Genomic DNA, 26,917 nt, shown 5'->3' with positions numbered 1-26,917 from the left:
ATTGTTTTAAACTTGAGCAGTAGTTCCTGTATATTATCCAGTCTGGAGCTAAAAGTTTCAATAGTTACCTTTTGTGTTTTAGTATTGTCACAGTAACTGCCTCATGGTCAGTGATATCCCTTTTGAGGTGGACTTCAAGGATGTCAGTTCTGTTTGTTGCCATTAGATCTAATATACTTCCATCTTGAGTGGGGTTGTGAACTGTCAATTCTAGGTGATTTTCAGAGAAAGCATCTAGTAATGTTTCACAGGATATCTTATCATGCTTACCACTAACAGAACTGTAGTTTTCCCAATTGTTTGTTGGATGATTAAAGTCTCTTCTCCAAAGATTACAGTATCATTAGGGAGGTTATGTACAAGGGAACTGAGGTTTTCCCCAAACTTTTTGGTTATATCAGGAGGAGAATCTGGTGATCAATAGAAGGGTCTTATTATAATTTTTTGGCCACCCTTGATACTGTGTTGTGCCCAGACAATCCCACATGCAGCTTCACACTACTTCCATTTCCCTATCCTGCTATGCTTAAATTTTCCCCAAAGATCTCACTGCTGTCAGCTTCAAGTTTTAGTGAGCTTTCTGAGCCTAGTGTTACATTAGCTTCAGTACTTTCTAGGAGTGCTTCAAACCCTGTGCACTTTGTTTAAAATTCTTTGACATTTAATACTGTCTTGTGCAGGAGGCATTTATTTGTATCTTGCGTTGGGTACTCCACAGCTGTTATAAGGATTGAATGGAGAGGAGTCTAGTCTATTTCACTGTCAAGTAGCAGGATCATGTGCCAGAGAGCAAAATAATGGTTGTAAGTATCTAACAACATCCTGACCATGGCAGACCTTTTGCTTAGTGAAAAGTGATGATACTTATCAGCTTAAGAGTACATAATTGTCCATTGCCACACAGCTTCCTCCTCTGATAATATAATCAACCACCGACTGAAAGTACTACTGCCTCTGGTACAATATATTGTAACCAGCTGCGTTTTATTTGCCAACTACATGACAATTATCACCTTGTTTGGTTATCTGACCTCTATTTCCTATGACAGTGGGACAGGTGTATTTTTAATTTTTTGGAATATTTGGTCACATTCCGTGATTTCCTATGCATTGACAAGCTTGTAAAACTAAAGTTTCTTCAGTAACACCTAGATCAGTGCAAGTATCACTCACAATGAGAGTAGAGGGACAAAGACAAGAGTCAGTGAGAAAATGAACATAGTTATTTTATTAATTTTGTCTGAAATTTCTCCATAAGAATATATTACATCTCTCAGTTTAAATTGAAGAAGTTAGTCATTGAATGAAGGAACTACTTCCATTATGGAGACAGGCTATACATATGCTGAAACTTGTGACTAAATAAATTCACAAACAATGACAGTCTTTATTCACTATCAGTTGTAAAAACATATTTTTGATATCAGTAGTATTATGAATAAGAGTTTCATCAGCAGGTCATCCGAATTACTAGGCATCTATCGCTGTTGCAGGTTATATATATATAATTGACGGATTTAAAAATTTTAAATGCTGTCATCTTCTTGTTAAGAGGTGCAATCTTCTTTTAAAACTTTTAATGCAGTAAGAAAAGTATTACCCTTCGGAACAGTGTGTTGGTATTGAGGCAGCATAACTGATGGTGCACAAATACCTGGACTGATTAATCCAGTATATGAGAATGAGAGCACTTAATGACTTCCAACCAACCTTATACATAATTTTGTGCAGTAAAACTTACGCATCAGACATGATATCTTAATTTCACTTTCATTACTACCTACACTATTTGCAAAGTTCGTAGACAGTATCAATACACACCACTGAAGGCACCTGCAAAATTATATCAATGTAAAACACAGTGCAGGAGGTATGTCAAACATTGAGGGCATGAGACACTTTGTTAGGGTTTGAAATTTCCCAGGCGTTTTGTGGCTGGAGTTTTTGAAAATGAATAATTTGTTGAGTGGGAAATATAATGCCAGTTTTTCATACAACACGGATATAATAAAAAATGAATAATTTTATGTTACATATCACATCAAAGTGTCACGTTTTGGGTACAAATAGATAAACAATATATTCTCTAAATGATTAGTCATTTCCCTGGGCTGATAAAAACCATCTCATAATATTTGTCTGGTCCACTAACAATATCCCATTTTAATATGCAGCTTTAATGATTGTTATCCCCAAAAACTTAGAACATTACAAAGATTTTCAAATTCAATTTTTCAGTACATACTATCAACAGTGTCTGAAATGTACTCTCTGAAATATAACACATACATTATGTTTAGTCTATTAAATAATATTTTTTTCAAAACAGTGTGTGTTATTGTAGTATTGGTATTAAACACCAACAACATATCATAGCAGAAACTACCACTCACTTGTAATGTTATCTGTTGTTTACGAATATGATTATTTTAAACTAAGTTCGTAGTTTACAAAGGCCATGTAGTACTGACTACGTAAATATGTCTAAAAAGAAAGATGATGAAACTTACCAAACAAAAGCGCTGGCAGGTCGATAGACACACAAACAAACACAAACATACACACAAAATTCTAGCTTTCGCAACCAATGGTTGCCTCGTCAGGAAAGAGGGAAGGAGAAGGAAAGACAAAAGGATATGGGTTTTAAGGGAGAGGGTAAGGAGTCATTCCAATCCCGGGAGCGGAAAGACTTACCTTAGGGGGAAAAAAGGACAGGTATACACTCGCGCACACACACACATATCCATCCACACATACACAGACACAAGCAGACATTTGTAAAGGCAATTTGCCTTTACAAATGTCTGCTTGTGTCTGTGTATGTGTGGATGGATATGTGTGTGTGTGCGAGTGTATACCTGTCCTTTTTTCCCCCTAAGGTAAGTCTTTCCGCTCCCGGGATTGGAATGACTCCTTACCCTCTCCCTTAAAACCCATATCCTTTCGTCTTTCCTTCTCCTTCCCTCTTTCCTGACGAGGCAACCATTGGTTGCGAAAGCTAGAATTTTGTGTGTATGTTTGTGTTTGTTTGTGTGTCTATCGACCTGCCAGCGCTTTTGTTTGGTAAGTTTCATCATCTTTCTTTTTAGACATATTTTTCCCATGTGGAATGTTTCCCTCTATTATATTCATATGACTACGTAAATATCATTACATACAGTTTCTGTTGAGCAAGACACAGTACCACAATAAAAAAAAAACTGGGTGGCCACATGAAATTAACAAAACAGGCTTATTTGATAACTCTTTGAAGTGTTAAGAGTTACTTTGATATATTCTCAGGGTGGCTGGCATTCACGCAGATTCTGTGTAACTGGTTTGCAAACTGCATGTTTGTGGATAAAATTTTTTTGTATACTTTTACTCAACCAATGCTCATTTCATTAAGTAACATTTTATGTTGGGATTATTTAATTTTTTTGAAACAGAGCACGTGCAAACACTTGGGTAAATACTCATGTATGATGATATTCTCTATTTTTATATATCGACAAGTTGCCTTTTATGCAGTTTACTAACTTGCCCAATATATGTTTTCTGCAGGCTCAGATAACTGTAAGATTGTCCACTCAGATAAACAATTTATTGCCCATTTTGTCAAGAGTGTGAGGAATATCTTAATTGTTGAGTGGCATGTGTCTCGTGTCCTCAACACACACATTTTCATGTATTTAAAGTTAGTTGTGCAATACAATTTTTGTCAGTGACCAGCTATATAGGTATTACAATTCTATGATTTTACTATAGCTTTGCAGCTTTATGATGACCAGATGACAGATCTTGGTTAGTCATACCCAGATTTGTCACTTTCTTCATAACACACATGTGACTATCATGACAAACCCCCCCCCCCCCCCCCCCCCCCCCCCCGCCCCACACACACACACACACACACACACACACACACACACACACACACACCAGTTTCTAGCGCCCTGATGATGGAAGAGTGCCTTGGAATGAGCTCAACTCGTGGCAATTGTTAGACCTGTGGGGGTTGTGCTACACTTGGAGGGCTGGCCTATGTCTTCCTCCTAAATTTTGACATTGGTTCTGAGGCAAGGAGGTGTATTACGTGTATATTGTTTAACTCTGTCCTGGAAAAATCAACAGGAAATGGACCAGATCTCCGATCAATACCAGAAAGACAGAAATCATTACCAATATTGAAGATGCCCCTAAAACGGTCAGCCAGTGCTGCCAAGTACATAAAGAACCAAAACCATAAAGTGTCTTGGAGAATGCAGATCATATGATTTCAGTGAAGTGAGAGCTCTCAAACAAAGGACAGTCAAATTAGATAAGGCATACTATGCTTCCAGAAAAAAATGTACATCTCAAAGCATCTGTTGATGAATATTGAAGACAGTATAACACAGTAGCTATACAGCAGAGTGCTTATTCCTAATGTGGAAGACCCCAACAAAGACCCTCGAATTGCAAGAAGAGAATATTGTGCAAAAGATAGTGGGCCAAGGATCCTTCCAAGTGGTAAAGTTCGCAAGTAAGTTTGTACCGTCCTCTCCCAACTTCAAGAAAACCTCACTGATGACATCAAAGAAGATAACTAGCTTCCTATGGCCACGTACACACTACGCTCCATAGGCTGTCCTAAGAGATAAAAGTAGCCACCAAGGGTAAAGGAGTTGGATCAAGCTAGTAAATACCTTGCAGAACTTCATATTAAGCAAGACTTATTATGAACGGGGTTGAATAACAGTTAGCTACTGAAATCAGACCCTTCGTAACATCCCTAATAGATGTTAACCATGTTGCAACAATGAAATTTTCTGAGAAATGCTAGAATAGCTGAGCAGGAAAATAAAGGACTACTGTGCTAACATAAAAGCTCAATGTATTAACAAAAACAGCCATTAAACTTCATCAAGGACACCAGAATTAGTAGACAAAAGCATAGCAAAACAAAAGCATTATGGTCCGCAGGTGACCCAAATGAGTGAATAAATAAATAATTAAATTAATATAAAAATAAATAAATGTTGCTAATACAGGATGGTCCATTGATAGTGACCGGGCCAAATATCTCTCAAAATAAGCATCAAACAAAAAAATTATAAAGAACAAAACTCGTCTAGCTTGAAGGGGGAAACCAGATGGCACTGTAGTTGGCCTGCTAGATGGCGCTGCTATAGGTCAAACGGATGTCAACTGTGTTTTTTTAAAGACGAACTCTCATTTTTTTATTGCATATTCATGTAGTACGTAAAGACATATGAATATTTTAGTTGGTCCACTTTTTTCGCTTTGTGATAGATGGCACTGTAATAGTCACAAACGTATAAGTACTTGGTATCACGTAACATTCCGCCAGTGTGGATGGTATTCTCTTCCTGATACATTACCTGTGTTAAAATGGACTGTTTACCAATTGCGAAAAAGGTTGATATTGTGTTGATGTATGGCTATTGTGATCAAAATGCCCAACGGGCGTGTGCTATGTATGCTGCTCGGTATCCTGGACATCATCCAAGTGTCCGGACCGTTCGCCAGATAGTTACGTTATTTAACGAAACAGAAAGTGTTCAGCAACATGTGAAACGTCAACCATGACCTGCAGCAAATGATGATGCCCAAGTAGGTGTTTTAGCTGCTGTCGCGGCTAATCCGCACATCAGTAGCAGACAAATTGCGCGAGAATCAGGAAACTCAAAAACGTCATTGAGAATCCTATATCAACATGTACCATATTTCTATGCACCAGGAATTGCGTGGTGACGACTTTGAACGTCTGTGTACAGTTCTGCCACTGGGCACAAGAGAAATTACGGGGCGATAACAGATATTTTGCACACGTTCTGTTTAGTGACGAAGTGTCATTCACCAACAGCCATAACATAAACTGGCACAATATGCACTATTGGCCAACAGAAAATCCACGAAGGCTGCGACAATTGAAACATCAACGATCTTGGCAGGTTAATGTATGGTGCGACATTGAGAGAGGAAGGATAATTGGCAACCATTTTTTCGATGGCAGTCTAAAATGGTGCAATGTATGCTGATTCCCTACGTAATGTTCTACCAATGTTACTACAAGATGTTTCACTGCATGACAGAATGGCGATGTACTTCCAACATGATGGATGTCTGGCACATAGCTCACGTGCGGTTGAAGTGGTATTGAATAGCGTATTTCATGACAGGTGGATTGGTTGTTGAAGCACCATACCATGGACCGCACGTTCACCGGATCTGATGTACCCGCATTTCTTTTTGTGGGGAAAGTTGAAGGATATTTGCTATTGTGATCCACCGACAACGCCTGACAACATGCGTCGGCGCATTGTTAATACATGTGCGAACATTACGGAAGGCGAACTACTCGCTGTTGAGAGGAATGTCGCTACGGTGCCAAATGCATTGAGGTTGACGGACATCATTTTGAGTATTTATTGCATTAATGTGGTATTTACAGGTAATCACGCTGTAACAGCACGCGTTTTCAGAAATAAGTTCACAAAGGTACATGTGTGACATTGGAACAACCAAAATAAAATGTTCAAACGTACCTACGTTCTGTATTTTAATTTAAAAAACCTACCTGTTACCAACTGTTCGTCTAAGATTGTGATCCATATGTTTGTGACTATTACAGCGCCATCTATCACAAAGCGAAACAAGTGGTCCAACTAAAACATTCATATTTCTTTATGTACTACACGTATATGTAATAAAAAATGGGGGATCCTATTTAAAAAAAACGCAGTTGATATCCATTTGACCTATGGCAGCACCATCTAGCAGGCCAACCATAGCGCCATCTGGTTTCCCCCTTCAAGCTAGACAAGTTTTGTTCTTTGTAGTTTTTTCGTTTGATGCTTATTTCGTGAGATATTTGGCCTGGTCACGATCAATGGACCACCCTGTATATGTCCGTGTATATGTCCATGGACCACAGTTGCTGTGGCAAAAAAGCTCCATTGTTCAGTTCAGTGAACATACTTCATTTTCAGCAAGAACAAGAAAAACCATATTGTTTACTGCCCTGATTCTAAATATATAGTGCTTCATCACACTTAGAACATTTTCCATACAAGCGTATTTGTCTGTGAAGATCCTAATTGTGTTACTTTGTCAAACTCTAGAATCACCATAGTGTCAAGCCTCCATATCTGTGAAATGTTGTAATTGTGAGTTTGCTATTGTGGCAGCAGATGTTTGTTTTGTCACTAAACTTTTTTAAACTTTGATCAGTCTTTTCCCTATGTTGATGTGAGTGACACATCAATTTGGATCTGATTGTAGGTTAGTTTAGTTCTCAACACATCTTGGTAGTTCTCACTTTTCAGTTTCCCCTCTTGGTGTGAAATAAACGGCTATCACATCTTCGTTTGCAGCTTGTACTGCACTGATGATTCTTTTGGTACCCAGTTCGCACACATTTTCTGAAAATTTAGCCTGTCATGAAAGACGGAATACGCTAAACCATGACTTGTATGTAAAGTATTAGCGATTTCTTCCATTGTGATTCACCTGTTTTTAATCACCATACCTTTTGAGACTTCTACATTGTCCTATGTAGTTGTCAGTGGCCTGCACGATGTTTTTCCTCATTACATAGAAAAGTTCTTCCCTGTTTGGAGTGCTCTATCCATTTGTAGATTTTGCTTCATGATAAACAGCTTTCCCCATACTCTGGTTGCATTCGACAAATAATTTCTGTAGGTTTAACATCTCCCGCAAACATAAAGCAGGTAACTGTCCTCATTTCCTCCTCGGTGTAGATCGACAATGGAGCTGCCGTGTTTCACAGTCTGCTACAATATCATGACTAACACAGAAATGAGTGACATATTGTATAGAATTGTTGCAGATGACAATACCCCAGCCCTGGATACTAGCAGTATTACCAAGCCCTATGGAAGAAATTGCAAGTCGCTTAACTTTTTGACCTTCTGTCGTAATATGGTGGATACAAATATTGTTTATGTCATATAACTTGTCAGTCAAACCTAACTTCAGTTTATAAACATTAATCATGTTATTTCACAGTTCCCTCTCTTTGTATCAGTTTCTGGCCATATTAGTTTTAGTGTTCTCTTTGTTCTTCTTTTTGCACGCTGTTCCCCTCTCACTGCTTCATTTGTCCTTCTGTCTTGTCACAAAGATAGTTGGACTATCACACCTCTGGGGTACTGTACAGCGTCTCAGGAGGAATGGTAAATATTTAGGAACGACAGGAACGATCATCCGAAGCAAAAACTATAGTAAACATGGACTCTAGAATGGATACCTTAAAAGCTATGAGCACTTCTTTAGTAGAAGACAGGTTTTGAGGTAAAAACGATGGAAAAAGTGCTCTTGGTTCTTAAGGTATAAATTTTAGAGCCTGTGTTTACTAGACTTCTTTGATTAGAATTATCATTCCTCCCATACCACTGAATATTTGACTATTCCTCCTGGGACATTTGTATAGTGGATGAGATGGCTTTTCCAATAAAATAAATTTTTGTGTGACATTTACTTATCATTGTGTTCTAAGAATGCTTGTAACTAAAGGTCATATTACAACTTTGGTAGGACAAGTAATGGTAATGCTAATTATTTCTCATACTTTGTTGCAGGGAAGTGACACCGAAGAAAGCAGTTCAGCAACAGATAATAACTCGTGGGATGATCGAGCACTGGTTGACGCATTTGAAGAAGCTTCACTTGCAGCAAAATACAGAATAGCTGCTCGTATGATTGCACGTGGAGAACAACCTCTTGAAAATGGCTTAGATTTACCAGAACAACTTGAAAGTGGTGTTGGGCAAACTGTGGCAAGCAAAAAGTCAAAGAAAGGCAACAAAAGAAAGGTGCAGTTGGTATTATGTTAAGTGACGATGTTGATATTTTCTATCAGTGGAAAATCCAGGATGGAATGTAACATTATTATGAAAAGGAAAGTTGCTACTCACCATGTAGTGGAAATGCTAAGTAGCAGATAGGTGCAACAAAATGACTGTCACAAATAAAGCTTTCTGCCAGTAAGGCCTTTGTCAAAAATACACACACACACACACACACACACACACACACACACACACACACACACACACACACACACACAGTAGTCTTAGGCAGCTGAGCCACACTGGGAGCAGCAGCACCAGTGCATGATGGGAGTGGCAACTGGGTGGAGGTGATGAGGAGGTTGGGGGGGGGGGGGGATAGTGGGGTAGGGGTGGTGGACAGTGAAGTGCTGCAGGTTAGACGGAGGCAGGCAAGAGGTAGGGAGAGAGGGGGGGGGGGGGGGGGGGGAGCGGAAAAGGAGAGAAGTAGAAAGACTGGGTGTGATGGTGGAATGAGGACTGTGTGGTCTTGGAATGGGAACAGGAAAGGGGCTGGGATGAGTGAGGACAATGACTAACGAAAGTTGAGGCCAGGAAGGTTACGGGAACATAGGAGGTATTGGAGGGAGAGTTCCCACCTGTGCAATTCAGAAAAGCTGGTGTTGGTGAGAGGGATCCATATAGCACAACTGTGAAGCTGTCATTGAAATGAAGGATGTTGTGTTTGTCAGCGTGCTCAGCAACAGGGTAGTCCACTTGTTTCTTGGCCACAGTTTGTCTGCCGCCATTCATGCGGACAGATAGCTTGTTGGTTGTCATGCCCTACAAGCTAGACTGCAACCACTGTGCTGCATTCTATGTGGGAATGACTACCAACAACTGTCTGCCCGCATGAATGGCGACCGACAAACCATATAGCTGAGCACGCTGCCGAATATGACATCCTTGATTTCAATGACTGCTTCGCCACCTGTGCCATATGGATCCTTCCCACCAACACCAGTTTTTCTGAATTGCATTGGTGGGAACTCTTCCTGCAATATATCCTACATTCCCGTAACCTCCGTTGATCATTTTCCTCACCCATGCGGCCCCTTCCCTGTTCCCACTCCAGCACTAAACAGCCCTCACTCCACCATTGCATCCAGTCTTTTTACTTCCCTCCTTCTTCGTTACTCCTTCCCCCTTCCCCACCTCTTGCCTGCCCTCCGTCTAGCATGCAGCACTTCACTGTCCGCCACCCCTACCCTACCGTCCCACCTCAGCCTCCTCTATACCTCCACTCAGTTGCCACTCCCATCATGCACTGGTGCTCCTGCTTGCAGTGTGGCCCAGTTGCCTGAGAATACAGATGTGTGTCTATTTTTGACAAAGGGTTTACTGGCCGAAAGCTTTACATGTGACTGTCTTTTTGTTATGTACGAATGCGTCTGTCTTTTTGTTGTGCCCATCTGTGACTCAACATCTCTGCTGTGTGGTGAGTAGTGTCTTTCCTTTTGATATTTTCTATAATTTTTATGCACAGTCAGCTTCCATGAATTCAGAATTTGGGGGAGACCAGAAAAAGTTCAAATAGTTCAGAGTTTTACAAAAGTTGGGCTGATCAAAGTGCAATTGAGAATAGTTCTTATCTAGACTATCCTCTAAGACAGTAGTAGAAAGTAATGCTTTAATTTAAATAAAATTTGTAGTTCTTACAAAGGAAAGCAGGAAGTAACAACTAGAACTGCAGTTGGAAGAAATTTGATTTGTCACCGACACTATTAATTCGTATTTACATCAACTTTCCAAGTGAAAGAGACACACAAATTTCTGAAACTTCAATTGTATTTTACAGATAAATCAGAGATATCTTTCTTTGTCAGTGACCTCCACCATGCTTGCTCAAGTGCCTCTCCCCCCTGCCCCCCCCCCCCTCCCCCACCCCTTGTGACCAGGCCGAAAATAAATTGGCAACTTCCACGCCAAGGATGGATTTGCACAATGTTTCCAGTGACAACTTTGCCCCCTTTGAGTTATGTATGAGCAGCCCTCCCTCTCCCCCCTCCCCCTCTGCCTCCCCTCCCCCCCATCATGATCATCACCTGATCGCCCAGATGTGCAAAATCAATTTATTTTTTTCTCCTCAGACAGACAGAAAGAGGGCCCCCAGATATTGTGAAAATCAGTATATATTTCTCTGCTTTCCTGTCATTGCTGTTGAGTCTGTGGCTTTTTGATGAATCCCACATTCCTGAAAACAGTTCAGAATCATCACCAGTGTAACTTTTCCCAAGCTTTATCAGTTAAAACTGTCATGCTGGTCCTCAGTCATCACTGCAGTTAAGTCTCAATTGTTTTGCAGTATAAAGTTTCAAAAATCCCTATTCAAGTGGTTGTACTTTCAAAATGGTGGTGTTCACGGGGGAAAAATGAGGTCTCATTTTATCTAGAGGTGGTGAATTATTGTGAACTGTGCAGTTGTCCAGAAAATAATTTTTATTTTTCCATGTCTTTGACCTGGCTCAAACAGCTATGTATTGAATAATTCTGTTGGCATCCACACCTTTGTGTTCGAGTAATAAGACACAGGAAACCATTAGATACCCTTGTAACATCAAGTCTTAGCAGCTTTTGCTCTAGATGGGTTCTAGTTCTGGTACTTTACCATGTTCACTGTAAGCAACAGCATTACTTTTTCTTTTCTGTGATTCTCCTCATGACTCTTCTGTTTACAAATGTATTTGATCAGTATGCTTAAAGAAAAAACAGCCCTGTTTCATCAGTATAGAACACTTTTCATGGATTTTAATGTGCCACCAGGCTTGCTAGTTCATTTTTCCAAGCCATACAGACTGTGTCCTCAAAGGCTGCACTTACTCCAGAAATCTTTTCGAAGCAGTTCTGTCATTTTTAAAGTTAGTTAGTCGCTGCTCACTGGTGAAGAAGCCTTCAGTGTCCAGACTAATAGTGAATGATTGAGTATTTTCTTCAAACATAAAACCTTTGACAGGTATGTTTTGTCGTCTACATTGACTAATCCCTTTCAAAAACTATTCTCGAAGAGATTGGCATTTACTTTGGCAAACTCACTCCCTCCCATCATATGATGACTTACTGTTCTTAAAGAGCCAGATATTTGTACTCATTTTAACAATATTATGAGAAGGAAAGCTGCTACTCACCATATAGTGGAGTTACTGAGTCGCAGATAGGCACAACAAAGAGTTTCACACTTACAGCTTTCGGCCAATAAACTGCAACCAGTTGCAGTCAATTGTTGACAAAGGCCATTGGCTGAAAGCTTTAAGTGTGAAACTCTTTTTGTTCTGCCTGCCTGCGACTCAGCATCTCCGCTACATGGTGAGTAGCAACTTTCCTTCTCATAATATTGTTATATTCCATCCTGGACTTACCATTGTTCGATTTGTACTCATTTTAAGTCATTTTTGAACTGCCTTGTGTTCTATAGTATTCTATTCCATGCTAAGTGGTCTAATTTCGGGAAAAGTCCCACATGACCAGCACAGATTTTGCTGAAATTTTGTGTGAACATTCATATATGTTCAGAATGAATATTGGCAAAGTTTTACTTTCTCCAGTTTAATACTTGCAGAGAGATGGTCATTTGAAACTTTCTGATAGATCAAAACTGTGTGCTGGACTGAGACTCGAACTTGGTATCTTTGCCTTTCACGGGCAAGTGCTCTGCCAACTGAGATACCAAAGCATGAATCATGATCAATCCTCACAGCTTTACTTCTGCTGGTACCTTGTCTCCAACCTTTCAGATGTCACAGGAATTCTACTGCAAAACTTGTGGGACTAGCACTCCAGAAAGTAAGTGTATTGTGGAGATATGGCGTACCAGAGCCTGGGGAATGTTTCGAGAATGATATTTTCACTCTGCAGCTGTGCACGAATTTGAAACTTCCTGGCTGTGACTGAGCCATGTCTTCCAGCAGTGGTCATTGGGCAAGTTTCACAGTAGAACTCCTTTGATGTTGGGAAGGTAGAAGATGAGGCACTGTTGGAAGTAAAGCTTGAGTTGTGCTTGGGTAGCTCAGTTGGTAAAGAACTTGCCCGTGAAAGGCAAAGTTTCCAGGTTTGAAGCTTGTTCCGGTGCACACTCCACTGCAGAGTAAAAATAACATTCTGGATATTATCCTTTGCTTGCCCCCATAGTGCAGCTTCCAACAGTGCACCTCTGAGTTTTTGGCAACTTAGAAACCTAATATCTGTGGCAATGTTTTCTTGGGGGAAAAAGCCCTAGGCCATTGTGTACAAATTTTTGTGCGCTCTTATGCGGAATAATAAAATATTTTGTGAGCAGTTTTCGCATTGATAACTTGAAGCAAGGTCGGCCGAAGAATACACACTCCTGACTTCTGAACTGACTGAGACAGCTATTTATAAGGGACCTACATTAAACATTAGCTCTGAACCCAGTTGCAGCTAGCTTTTTTCACATGTTCTGTCTATAAGAGAGAAATGGAAATAAATTACATGTCCCCATGAAAGCATAACATCAGTTCCTCCTCATTAATTACCAGATATGCCCATCTGAACCTCAGCATTCATCTATAACACCACATTTGAAAAGCTTCTATTCTCTTCTCATCTAAACTGTTTACCATCCATGTTTCTCTTCCATACATGGCTACACTCCATGCAGATACCTTCTGAAAACTCCCGAACACTTACATATATATTCTGTGTCAACAGATTTCTCTTTGTGGGAGATACTTTTTCATGCTATTGCCAGTCTACACTTTATATACTCTCTACTTCTGCTGTTATCAGTTATTTTGCATTATGAAGGTCAAAACTCATCTACTACTTTAAGTGTCTTGTTTCGTACTCTAATTCCCTCAACATCATGTGATTTCACTTGATTACGTTCCGTTACTGTTGTTTTGCCGTTTTTGAGGTTCATCTTACATAGTCCTTTCAAGGCAATGTCCATTCTGTTCAACTGCTCCTCCAAGTCCCTTGCTGTCTCTGACAGAATTGCAGTCTTGGCATGTACAACAAATATTAAGGTATGTTGCAGACAAAAGCTGCCATCTTAATTGCTACAAACTCTGCAGCTATGATGAATTTTTGTAAATGATTTTGTGATGCCTTCAGCAGACATTTTCTTTGTTTGACGTGGGATTGTACAATTTTCGACTAAGACCATTTCCAAGAGTGTAAAACAGAAGCATAATGCATTGAATGCATTAGGATCACTAATCAATTTAACAACTACTCAGATCCCAAGCTGTACTAAGAGGACTGTAACTTAATTTACAGATTATTCATTAATGTATATTACACCATATGTGTTGTTGCTCCTATGTTGTAATTATGACTCCATATAACTGTCATAAAATAAATTGGAAATATTTTTTTCATTATTATAGGATCATGTTACTTTTGAGCAGTTGTTAAGCAGCTTGTATATACAAGGTGTCCATAATTAATGTGTCAACTTTGAACAGAATAGTATTGAAACAGGGGCCTATGTCATGGAACAAAAAAATTTTAATGAAAATTTGACCAATAGATGGTGCTATAAGTATCAGAATGTGCACACCAACAGATGTGCAAATGCAACTGTTCCTCAGTTTGTGTCAGAGACATCCACCCAACATGTGTTGGTTGACTGGAACAGGAAAGGGAGGTAATGACAGTGGCACGTAAAGTGCCCTCCGCCACACACCTTTGGGTGGCTTGCGGAGTATCAATGTAGATGTAGATGTAGATGTAGATGTAGATGAACACGACTCTCCATAAGGATTGTGTGCTGTTGGCAAAGCTTGTTACAAGAACAGTGAGTGTGCACCAGTAGCCAAGCAGATGTTCTGGATGCTCAAAAGTATGAAAAAAGGAATTGATCTGTTGTCTGCTAAAGGCCTGGAGAAAATAATTACAAAATTTGAAAAGACAGCTTCTGTTGATATGAAATTTGGCAGAGGGAGGAAAGCAGTTGATCAGACACCTGTCGAAGATGTGGCCATGGCATTGCAGGAGGGGCGAAGAGATAGTCTGCAACATGTGGGGAATTGACCAAATATTGAACATGCCTGCAAGCATGTTGCATAAAGTCGTGTGAAACGTCCTGCATTGCTATCCATACAAAATCACCCATGTTCAGGTGTTGGTTCCTGCTGCCCTATCAGCAGGACAAAAGTTCACTCTGGAATTCCTACATTTAAATACACAGAATTGCAGAATATGGGCAATTGAACATCCACACGCATATCTTCTTGGGGTGCTGATTGAACCACCCTCCTCCATTTGTACCTGTCCCTTGTCCATTTAAAATTAGACTATGGGTGCTTTGTTTATGCATCTGCATGTCCATCCCTTTTACGCTGTCTCAACACTATCCATCATCATGGCATCCATTTGGCCGCGGGCGCCTTATACACCAACCTGGTTGAGAGTCTGTATGCTGAAGCTGCTGAACTACCACTGTCCTACCGCCGTGACTTTCTCCTCAGCAGGTATGCATGCCATTTGTCTGCCATGCATGGCCACCCCTCCTATGGCTCCTTCTTTGATGATTCCTTTGATCATCAATATGGGGCTCGTCCCTCTTGTGTGTTACCTCCTGGAGTCCGTTTTCGCCACTTGCTACGGCGGCTTAACTTCACGCTACCTGCAACTTTCCCAGTGGGTGTGAACCCTTCACTACCTTGGCCTCGTGAAGCAGCCCATGTTAACCTTGGCCTTCATTCGCTTCCTAAGGAAGCCCATCCTCAGTCGATCACCTTCAGTTTCATGACCTTCGCATGGACTCCTAGCGATAGTACCTTTGTATACAGTGATGGCTCTCTGACTGTGGGATAAGGTGTGCCTTAGTCACTGGCACCCGTGTCTTTCGATATCGGTTTCTGGCACACTCCTCAGTATTTACAGCCGAGCTTTTCGCCATGTATCATGCCACGGAGTACATCTGGCGATACAGCCTTCCCAATTGTGTCCTCTGCTCAGACTCACTCAGTGCCCTCCAAAGTCTTGGTGCACTGTACACTGCTCATCCCTTAGTGCTGTGGGTCCAGGAAAACTGTCACTTGCTCACTCTTGGTGGAGCCAATGTCATGTTTCTGTGGTTCCCTGGTCATGTTGGTGTGCCAGGAAACAAGGCTGCTGACACTGCTGCCAAGGCTGCATTCCTCGTACCTCAGCCCGTGAGTACCTATATTCCCTCTGATGATCTCTACAATGCTGTCTGTCAGGAGGTGGGATCGCCAATGGTCCTCCCTTTATGGGAATAAGCTTTGGCTTATTAAGCCTCTCCTGGCACCTTGGATGACCTCTCGGCCCTCTCGCCAGGAGGCGATTATTTTAACTCGGCTGCGTATTAGGCACTGCTTTTTTAGCCATTGTCATTTGTTCAGTGGCGCTGCCCCACCACTTTGTACACATTGCACCCAAATTTTAACAGTCCAGCACTTCCTACTGGAATGTACTTTTTTTTTACGTTTCAGCATGGGTTTGCCATCTGATTTATCAGCAGTTTTAGCAAATGATGAGCGGGATGTCGACCGCATTTTACTTGTTATACTCTAAAGCAATATGGCGAAGGCCATTAATTTTTAGTTTTGGATGCCCATTTTTGTATGATTTTTTTGCCCTTTTTCCATGAGCTTTTTTTGCTGGCTCATATTCTGTCCATTGGGACTGATAAATAGTCCTTTCCCTCATCTCTGTGTTAGTTTTTTGTATGGTTTTGACTTGGGTGTGTATGACCCCAATTGTTTCTTGCACCCTAAAACACACACACACACACACACACACACACACACACACACACACACACACACACACACACACACACACACTCAACCAGTACCACATGATTCTGCAAAGGTTACTGTGTGGTGCAGGTTGATAGCATCTTTCATCATAGCACCATATTTTGAGGAGATCAGTCCTGTGGGTGCTGTTATCTGTACCATCATTGGTAAATGCTATGAGGGTCTTTTGCACGCCCGTGTCATTGCAACCCTCAACTGTGTGGATGTGTGGGTAGGATCATTTTTATACGAGATGATACTCCTCTGTACTTTGTACAGTCAGTGAACCACATGCTGCAGAGGCATTTTGGAAATGCTAGAATTATCACCTGTCATTTCTCTATGGCTTGGCAGTCCATTTCACCTGATCGTACACCGTGTGCATGATTTTGTGTTTAGTTCTCCAATTATGAACATAACTGAATTGAAAGCACACATTGTGCAACACATTCTGAACATGACACCTGAACAATCCAATCTATTGTGGAATATTATGTTTCTCAATTTCAACTTATACAGATTTGTTGAACAGCATGTTGAACATGCCTTGTACCAGCCTCACGACAATTAGAAACCAATGTCATTTTATTTTTTTATGTGGTTTTTGCTCTCAGGACAATTAGAAACTGATTTTTCCCATCTGATGTGGTACGATGTTGCTGTGTAGAATGGTCATATGTAATGGTGCCAGATCTGTTGAATGCTGAGCTTGTGCTGTCATGCATGTGGAACAGTGCGGATGGTGTAATGTGCAACTTAAACAACTGCTGTCATTTTGCGATTCATTTGTCATTTGTAGCTGATCTCATTTACGTTAAGGTAATTACAGTGCTCTCTAATAGTAAAATGTTCATTAAATTTTTTTGTTCCATGAAGTTTCCCCTGTATCAGTAATATTCTGTTGAAATTTGATGTTCTGAGCAGTGGTTCTCTTTCTACAGAGTTTTGAAACTGGAAATTTTAATTCTGGACACCCTGTATGTCAATGTTGGTAACATGCATATAGAAGGAAGATCATTAATTGTATTAGAGAATTTCATTAATGGCACACTGTGCCATATATGTCTTTGTTATTAAGTATATTTAATTATTGTTCATCATTGTTGCAAAGTATGATTGCACATAGATTCATAATAAAATAAATTGGAAATACTTTTTATGTTGTTATAGGAGTGCATCTCTTTCAGACAGTTGTTAGAAGGATCTCATATTCATATAAAGTCAATGTACCATCAAATGGGGTGATATCAGATGGTTTTAAGGTTATTTTCACCACAACTTGCATAGGTTAGGTTAGATTGCATTCTTTATTACAGAAATGGTAGGGTATATGTATAATCAATAGTAGTAAGGTATATGTACAATGAATAATATGTCCTAAAACGGGAATAAGTGTGTACCTGTATTTGCCTGAGACAAATATCGTTCCCAAATTGCCCAACCCCTTTCTGGTGTCGGGAGCTAGAATAGTCCTGCGGCCCTTCCTTGCCTGTCGTAAGAGGCGACGAATCGGAGTCTTTTTAATTGGGAAAAGCTTTTATTTTACTGTGATCTTGTGACTGTTTTTGGACTTTTCAAGAGTTTTTGCTTTTTCTTTTTAACATATTTTCCCTCTCATTTTTGACTTTTTAAGTTCTGGTCTCCTTTTTGAGTTTGACCTCCACTTTCCAAATTGTACCGAAGTGGAGGCTATTTGTGGAAGACACATTACTGTTGTGCATTACCTCTTCACTGTGCACTGTTATCTTTTGCACCTACCAATGAAGTGGATCTACTGCCGCAGCCAAAATCCAGCACGGTTGCCAGTCTGTCGTGGTGGGGTTGTCATTTACCACCTGACAACCCGAAGATCGCACTGCCAATGCCTGAGCTGTGACCTCCCTGTGACAGACAAGGACCTGCTCACTTTGGGGTATTGGCACTCTGGGCAATGGCTCCTGTGGCAGGTGGCCTTAGCTTTGGTGAGGTGGCATTCACGGGGAGAGCCTCCGATCAGAGTGGGTGGCACAGGGGCGGATGATCTGCATTGAAATGGATCAAACTTAATGGTGGCCGTGCCGACATCTGCCCTCTCATCAGCCTGCAACAGTGATTTTAATGCAAAGGTTTACAATCCTACTGTGTTTCAGTCATTTACCATGCCTCTAGAAAAAGAGCCAGGTAAGGAGAAATGGAAGTGGACAGTTTGCTGAGTTCTTGCTTTATTCCCTCAATGACAGTGGCTCTTTCCCTTGAATGAAGCCATTGTTTTCCATTGGAAATATTGAAGATTGGGAGGTTGCACCAATAGAAATGATAAGTGGATCTTGTTGATCAAAACATCACATGCCAACCAATTACAGGCATTTCAGGCATCTATTCCATCCTCCACTTTCAGACCTGACTCTGTTGTTGTTGTTGTTGTTGTTGTGGTGGTGGTCTTCAGTCCTGAGACTGGTTTGATGCAGCTCTCCATACTAATCTATCCTGTGCAAGCTCCTTCATCTCCCAGTACCTACTACAACCTACATCCTTCTGAATCTGCTTAGTGTATTCATCTCTTGGTCTCCCTCTACGATTTTTACCCTCCACGCTGCCCTCCAATGCTAAATTTGTGATCCCTTGATGCCTCAGGACATGTCCTACCAGCCAATCCCTTCTTCTAGTCAAGTTGTGCTACAAACTTCTCTTCTCCCCAATCCTATTCAATACCTCCTCATTAGTTACGTGATCTACCCACCTAATCTTCAACATTCTTTTGTAGCACTACATTTCGAAAGCTTCTATTCTCTTCTTGTCCAAATTATTTATTGTCCATGTTTCACTTTCATAGATGGCTACACTCCATACAAATACTTTCAGAAATGACTTCCTGACACTTAAATCTATACTCGATGTTAACAAATTTCTCTTCTTCAGAAACGCTTTCCTTGCCTTTGCCAGTCTACATTTTATATCCTATCTACTTCGACGATCATCAGTTATTTTGTTGCCCAAATAGCAAAACTCCTTTACTGCTTTAATTGTCTCATTTCCTAATCAAATTCCCTCAGCATCACCCGACTTAATTCGACTACATTCCATTATCCTCGTTTTGCTTTTGTTGATGTTCCTCCTTTCAAGACACTGTCCATTCCCTTCAACTGCTCTACCAAGTCCGTTGCTGTCTTTGACAGAATTACAATGTCATCGGAAAACCTCAAAGTTTTTATTTCTTCTCCATGGAATTTAACACCTACTCCAAATTTTTCTTTTGTTTCCTTTACTGCTTGCTCAATATACAGATTGAATAACATCAGGGATAGGCTACAACCCTGTCTCACTCCCTTTCCAACGATTGCTACCCTTTCATGCACCTCAACTCTTATAACTGCCATCTGCTTTCTGTACAAATTGTAAATAGCCTTTCGCTCCCTGTATTTTACCCCTGCCACCTTTAGAATTTGAAAGTGAGTATTCTAGTTAACATTGTTAAAAGCTTTCTCTAAGTCTACAAATGCTAGAAACGTAGGTTTGCCTTTCCTTAATCTTTCTTCGAAGATAAGTCGTAAGGTCAGTATTGCCTCACGTGTTCAAACATTTCTACGGAATCCAAACTGATCTTCCCCGAGGTCGGCTTCTATCAGTTTTTCCATTCGTCTGTAAATAATTCGTGTTAGTATTTTGCAGCTGTGACTTATTAAACTGATAGTTTGATAATTTTCACATCTGTCAACACCTGCTTTCTTTGGGATTGGAATTATTATATTCTTCTTGAAGTCGTAGGGTATTTTGCCTGTCTCATACATTTTGCTTGCCGGATGGTAGAGTTTTGTCAGGACTGGCTCTCACAAGGCCATCAGTAGTTCTAATGGAATGTTGTCTACTCCCGGGGCCTTGTTTCGACTCAGGTCTTTCAGTGCTCTGTCAAACTCTTCACGCAGTATCATATCTCCCATTTCATCTTCATCTACATCCTTTCCCATTTCCATAATATTGTCCTCAAGTACATCGCCCTTGTATAGACCCTCTATATACTCCTTCCACCTTTCTGCTTTCCCCTCTTTGCTTAGAACTGGTTTTCCATCTGAGCTCTTGATATTCATACAAGTGGCTCTTTTTTCTCCAAAGGTCTCTTTAATTTTCCTGTAGGCTGTATCTATCTTACCCCTAGTGAGATAAGCCTCCACATCCTTACATTTGTCCTCTAGCCATGCCTGCTTAGCCATTTAGCACTTCCTGTCGATCTTATTTTTGAGACGTTTGTATTCCTTTTTGCCTGCTTCATTTACTGCATTTTTATATTTTCTCCTTTCATCAATTAAATGCAATATTTCTTCTGTTACCCAAGGATTTCTACTAGCCCTCATCTTTTTACCTACTTGATCCTCTGCTGCCTTCACTACTTCATCCCTCAGAGCTACCCATTCGTCTTCTACTGTATTTCTTTCCCCATTCCTGTCAATTGTTCCCTTATGCTCTCCCTGAAACTGTGTATAACCTCAGGTGTAGTCAGTTTATCCAGATCCCATCTCCTTAAATTCCCACCTTTTTGCAGTTTCTTCAGTTTTAATCTACAGGTCATAACCAATAGATTGTGGCCAGAGTCCACATCTGCCCCTGGAAATGTCTTAAAATTTAAAACCTGATTCCTAAATCTGTCTTCCATTATATAATCTATCTGATACCATTTAGTATCTCCAGGATTCTTCCATGTATACAACCTTCTATCATGATTCTTAAACCAAGTGTTAGCTGTGATTAAGTTGTGCTCTGTGCAAAATTCTGCCAGGCGGCTTCCTCTTTCATTTCTTAGCCCCAATCCATATTCACCTACTACATTTCCTACACAACGGAGGGGTATCTGTTGAGAGGCCAGACAAACGTGTGGTTCCTGAAGAGGGGCAGCAGCCTTTTCAGTAGTTGCAAGGGCAACAGTCTGGATGATTGACTGATCTGGCCTTGTAACAATAACCAAAACGGCTTTGCTGTGCTGGTACTGCGAACGGCTGAAAGCAAGGGGAAACTACAGCCGTAATTTTTCCCGAGGGCATGCAGCTTTACTGTATGATTAAATGATGATGGCGTCCTCTTGGGTAAAATATTCCGGAGGTAAAATAGTCCCCCATTCGGATCTCCGGGCGGGGACTACTCAAGAGGATGTCGTTATCAGGAGAAAGAAAACTGGCGTTCTACGGATCGGAGCGTGGAATGTCAGATCCCTTAATCGGGCAGGTAGGTTAGAAAATTTAAAAAGGGAAATGGGTAGGTTGAAGTTAGATATAGTGGGAATTAGTGAAGTTAGGTGGCAGGAGGAACAAGACTTCTGGTCAGGTGACTACAGGGTTATAAACACAAAATCAAATAGGGGTAATGCAGGAGTAGGTTTAATAATGAATAGGAAAATAGGAATGCGGGTAAGCTACTACAAACAGCATAGTGAACGCATTATTGTGGCCAAGATAGATACGAAGCCCACACCTACTACCATAGTACAAGTTTATATGCCAACTAGCTCTGCAGATGACGAAGAAATTGAAGAAATGTATGATGAAATAAAAGAAATTATTCAGATTGTGAAGGGAGACGAAAATTTAATAGTCATGGGTGACTGGAATTCGAGTGTAGGAAAAGGGAGAGAAGGAAACATAGTAGGTGAATATGGATTGGGGGACAGAAATGAAAGAGGAAGCCGCCTGGTAGAATTTTGCACAGAGCACAACATAATCATAACTAACACTTGGTTTAAGAATCATGAAAGAAGGTTGTATACATGGAAGAACCCTGGAGATACTAAAAGGTATCAGATAGATTATATAATGGTAAGACAGAGATTTAGGAACCAGGTTTTAAATTGTAAGACATTTCCAGGGGCAGATGTGGACTCTGACCACAATCTATTGGTTATGACCTGTAGATTAAAACTGAAGAAACTGCAAAAAGGTGGGAATTTAAGGAGATGGGACCTGGATAAACTAAAAGAACCGGAGGTTGTACAGAGATTCAGGGAGAGCATAAGGGAGCAATTGACAGGAATGGGGGAAATAAATACAGTAGAAGAAGAATGGGTAGCTTTGAGGGATGAAGTAGTGAAGGCAGCAGAGGATCAAGTAGGTAAAAAGACGAGGGCTAGTAGAAATCCTTGGGTAACAGAAGAAATATTGAATTTAATTGACGAAAGGAGAAAATATAAAAATGCAGTAAGTGAAACAGGCAAAAAGGAATACAAACGTCTCAAAAATGAGATTGACAGGAAGTGCAAAATGGCTAAGCAGGGATGGCTAGAGGACAAATGTAAGGATGTAGAGGCCTATCTCACTAGGGGTAAGATAGATACCGCCTACAGGAAAATTAAAGAGACCTTTGGAGATAAGAGAACGACTTGTATGAATATCAAGAGCTCAGATGGAAACCCAGTTCTAAGCAAAGAAGGGAAAGCAGAAAGATGGAAGGAGTATATAGAGGGTCTATACAAGGGCGATGTACTTGAGGACAATAATATGGAAATGGAAGAGGATGTAGATGAAGATGAAATGGGAGATATGATACTGCGTGAAGAGTTTGACAGAGCACTGAAAGACCTGAGTCGAAACAAGGCCCCCGGAGTAGACAATATTCCATTGGAACTACTGACGGCCGTGGGAGAGCCAGTCCTGACAAAACTCTACCATCTGGTGAGCAAGATGTATGAAACAGGCGAAATACCCTCAGACTTCAAGAAGAATATAATAATTCCAATCCCAAAGAAAGCAGGTGTTGACAGATGTGAAAATTACCGAACTATCAGTTTAATAAGCCACAGCTGCAAAATACTAACACGAATTTTTTACAGATAAATGGAAAACTGGTAGAAGCCGACATCGGGGAAGATCAGTTTGGATTCCGTAGAAATGTTGGAACACGTGAGGCAATACTGACCTTACGACTTATCTTAGAAGAAACATAAAGGAAAGGCAAACCTACGTCTCTAGCATTTGTAGACTTAGAGAAAGCTTTTGACAATGTTGACTGGAATACTCTCTTTCAAATTCTAAAGGTGGCAGGGGTAAAATACAGGGAGCGAAAGGCTATTTACAATTTGTACAGAAACCAGATGGCAGTTATAAGAGTTGAGGGACATGAAAGGGAAGCAGTGGTTGGGAAGGGAGTAAGACAGGGTTGTAGCCTCTCCCCGATGTTGTTCAATCTGTATATTGAGCAAGCAGTAAAGGAAACAAAAGAAAAATTCGGAGTAGGTATTAAAATTCATGGAGAAGAAATAAAAACTTTGAGGTTCGCCAATGACATTGTAATTCTGTCAGAGACAGCAAAGGACTTGGAAGAGCAGTTGAATGGAATGGACAGTGTCTTGAAAGGAGGATATAAGATGAACATCAACAAAAGCAAAACAAGGATAATGGAATGTAGTCTAATTAAGTCGGGTGATGCTGAGGGAATTAGATTAGGAAATGAGACACTTAAAGTAGTAAAGGAGTTTTGCTATTTGGGGAGCAAAATAACTGATGATGGTCGAAGTAGAGAGGATATAAAATGTAGGCTGGCAATGGCAAGGAAAGCGTTTCTGAAGAAGAGAAATTTGTTAACATCCAGTATTGATTTAAGTGTCAGGAAGTCATTTCTGAAAGTATTCGTATGGAGTGTAGCCATGTATGGAAGTGAAACATGGACGATAAATAGTTTGGACAAGAAGAGAATAGAAGCTTTCGAAATGTGGTGCTACAGAAGAATGCTGAGGATTAGATGGGTAGATCACATAACTAATGAGGAAGTATTGAATAGGATTGGGGAGAAGAGAACTTTGTGGCACAACTTGACCAGAAGAAGGGATTGGTTGGTAGGACATGTTCTGAGGCATCAAGGGATCACCAATTTAGTATTGGAGGGCAGCATGGAGGGTAAAAATCGTAGAGGGAGACCAAGAGATGAATACACTAAGCAGATTCAGAAGGATGTAGGTGGCAGTAGGTACTGGGAGATGAAAAAGCTTGCACAGGATAGAGTAGCATGGAGAGCTGCATCAAACCAGTCTCAGGACTGAAGACCACAACAACAACAACATTTCCTTCTCTCCCTTTTCCTACTCTCGAATTCCAGTCACGCATGACTATTAAATTTTCGTCTCCCTTCACTACCTGAATAATTTCTTTTATCTCGTGATACATTTCTTCAATTTCTTTGTCATCTGCAGAGCTAGTTGGCATATAAACTTGTACTGCTGTAGTAGGTGTGGGTTTTGTGTCTATCTTGGCTACAATAATGCGTTCACTATGCTGTTTGTAGTAGCTTACCCGTAGCTGACTCTAATGCTCCTTAAATGGAACTGTAATGGCTACTATTTCCATTTCACTGAACTCAGCCGTTTAATGGCTACTTATTCAGTAATTTGTATAGTGCTTCGGAAAACATGGTTTCGGCAAAACACCTCCCTACTCCGAAAAACTACCAACCCTACTGTACCAGTTGTGTTAATGTCAAGAGAGCATCTGGTGGGGTCCGTACCTTCATACGCTCTGATATTTTCAGTGAGCTGATGCCCCCTACCCCTGCACTAGAAGCTGTGGCCATTAATGTCTACCTGACATTTTGGATGACAATATGTAATGGGGAAGTGGCAACAAAACGACTATTCACGTTAGTGTGTAGAATATATGAGTCTGGCGACATACCATCAGACTTTCGGAAAAGCGTCATCCACACAATTCCGAAGACGGCAATAGCTGACAAGTGCGAGAATTATCGCACAGTCAGCTTAACAGCTCATGCATCGAAGCTGCTTACAAGAATAATATACAGAAGAATGGAAAAGAAAATTGAGAATGCGCTAGGTGACGATCAGTTTGGCTTTAGGAAAAGTAAAGGGACGAGAGAGGCAATTCTGACGTTATGGCTAATAATGGAAGCAAGGCTAAAGAAAAATCAAGACACTTTCATAGGATTTGTCGACCTGGAAAAAGCATTCGACAATATGAAATGGTGCAAGCTGTTAGAGATTCTGAAAAAAGTAGGGGTAAGCTATAGGGAGAGACGGGTCATATACGACATGTACAACAACAAAGAGGGAATAATAAGAGTGGACGATCAAGAACGAAGTGCTCATATTAAGAAGGGTGTAAGACAAGGCTGTAGCCTTTTGCCCCTACTCTTCAATCTGTTCATCGAGGAAGCAATGATGGAAATAAAAGAAAGGTTCAGGAGTGGAATTAAAATACAAGGTGAAAGGATATCAATGATTATGATTCGCTGATGACATTGCTATCCTGAGTGAAAGTGAAGAAGAATTAAATGATCTGCTGAACGGAATGAACAGTCTAATGAGTACACAGTATGGTTTGAGAGTAAATCGGAGAAAGACGAAGGTAATGAGAAGTAGTAGAAATGAGAACAGCGAGAAAATTAACATCAGGATTGATAGTCATGAAGTCAAGGAATTCTGCTACCTAGGCAGTAAAATAACCAATGACGGACGGAGCAAGGAGGACATCAAAAGCAGACTCGCTATGGCAAAAAAGGCATTTCTGGCCAAGAGAAGTCTATTAATATCAAATACCGGCCTTAATTTGAGGAAGAAGTTTCTGAGGATGTACGTCTGGAGTACAGCATTGTATGGTAGTGAAACATGGACTGTGGGAAAACCGGAACAGAAAAGAATCGAAGCATTTGAGATGTGGTGCTATAGACGAATGTTGAAAATTAGGTGGACTGATAAAGTAAGGAATGAGGAGGTTCTACGCAGAATCGGAGAGGAAAGGAATATGTGGAAAACACTGATAAGGAGAAGGGACAGGATGATAGGACATCTGCTAAGACATGAGGGAATGACTTCCATGGTACTAGAGGGAGCTGTAGAGGACAAAAACTGTAGAGGAAGACAGAGATTGGAATACGTCAAGCAAATAAATGAGGACGTAGGTTGCAAGTGCTACTCTGAGATGAAGAGGTTAGCACAGGAAAGGAATTCGTGGCGGGCCACATCAAACCAGTCAGTAGACTGATGACCAAAAAAAAAAAAAAAAAAAAAAAAAATGTTTATCTACCCCCCAGACCGACCGTTCCATTATCACAAGTTGTTAGAGTTAGTGGCACAGCTCTCTGCCCCACTCTTATTTGAGAACTTCAATGCCTGTAATTCTCTGTGGGAGCAGTGACATTGTCTCAGAGGCAGAGTGCTAGAACACCTCCTTTCAGAATTGGACATCTGCCCACTCAACATTGTTGGAGCTGCAACCCATTTCAGTGTGGTCCATGGATCATTTTCAGGTATTGATATCATGGTTTGTAGCCTCATTATCTTACCCCTGATACAGTGGAGTGGCCATGGTGATCTTTTTGATAGTGACCATTTTCATGTCATTCTCTCCCTCCCCCCTCAGACATACAGAACGTACTTCGTACTGGTCA

General features: G+C 40.6%; 1 protein-coding gene across 2 annotated transcripts in view; it reads left to right on the top strand.

Moving 5' to 3' along the window:
• LOC126412600 (survival motor neuron protein) overlaps positions 1 to 26,917 on the top strand; it is a 148,340-nt gene that overhangs the window by 42,562 nt on the left and 78,861 nt on the right. For both annotated transcript variants that reach the window (XM_050082266.1, XM_050082267.1), the window contains exon 2: positions 8,586 to 8,819. In XM_050082266.1, coding sequence (XP_049938223.1) covers positions 8,586 to 8,819 — 234 coding nt within the window. The remainder of the gene's footprint in view (positions 1 to 8,585; positions 8,820 to 26,917) is intronic.

Source organism: Schistocerca serialis, chromosome 7 (genome assembly GCF_023864345.2).
Source record: "Schistocerca serialis cubense isolate TAMUIC-IGC-003099 chromosome 7, iqSchSeri2.2, whole genome shotgun sequence".
NCBI classification, from domain to species: Eukaryota; Metazoa; Arthropoda; class Insecta; order Orthoptera; family Acrididae; genus Schistocerca; species Schistocerca serialis.
The sequence above is the reverse complement of the archived record's forward strand: the minus strand, read 5'-3'. Positions and strand labels throughout refer to the sequence as shown.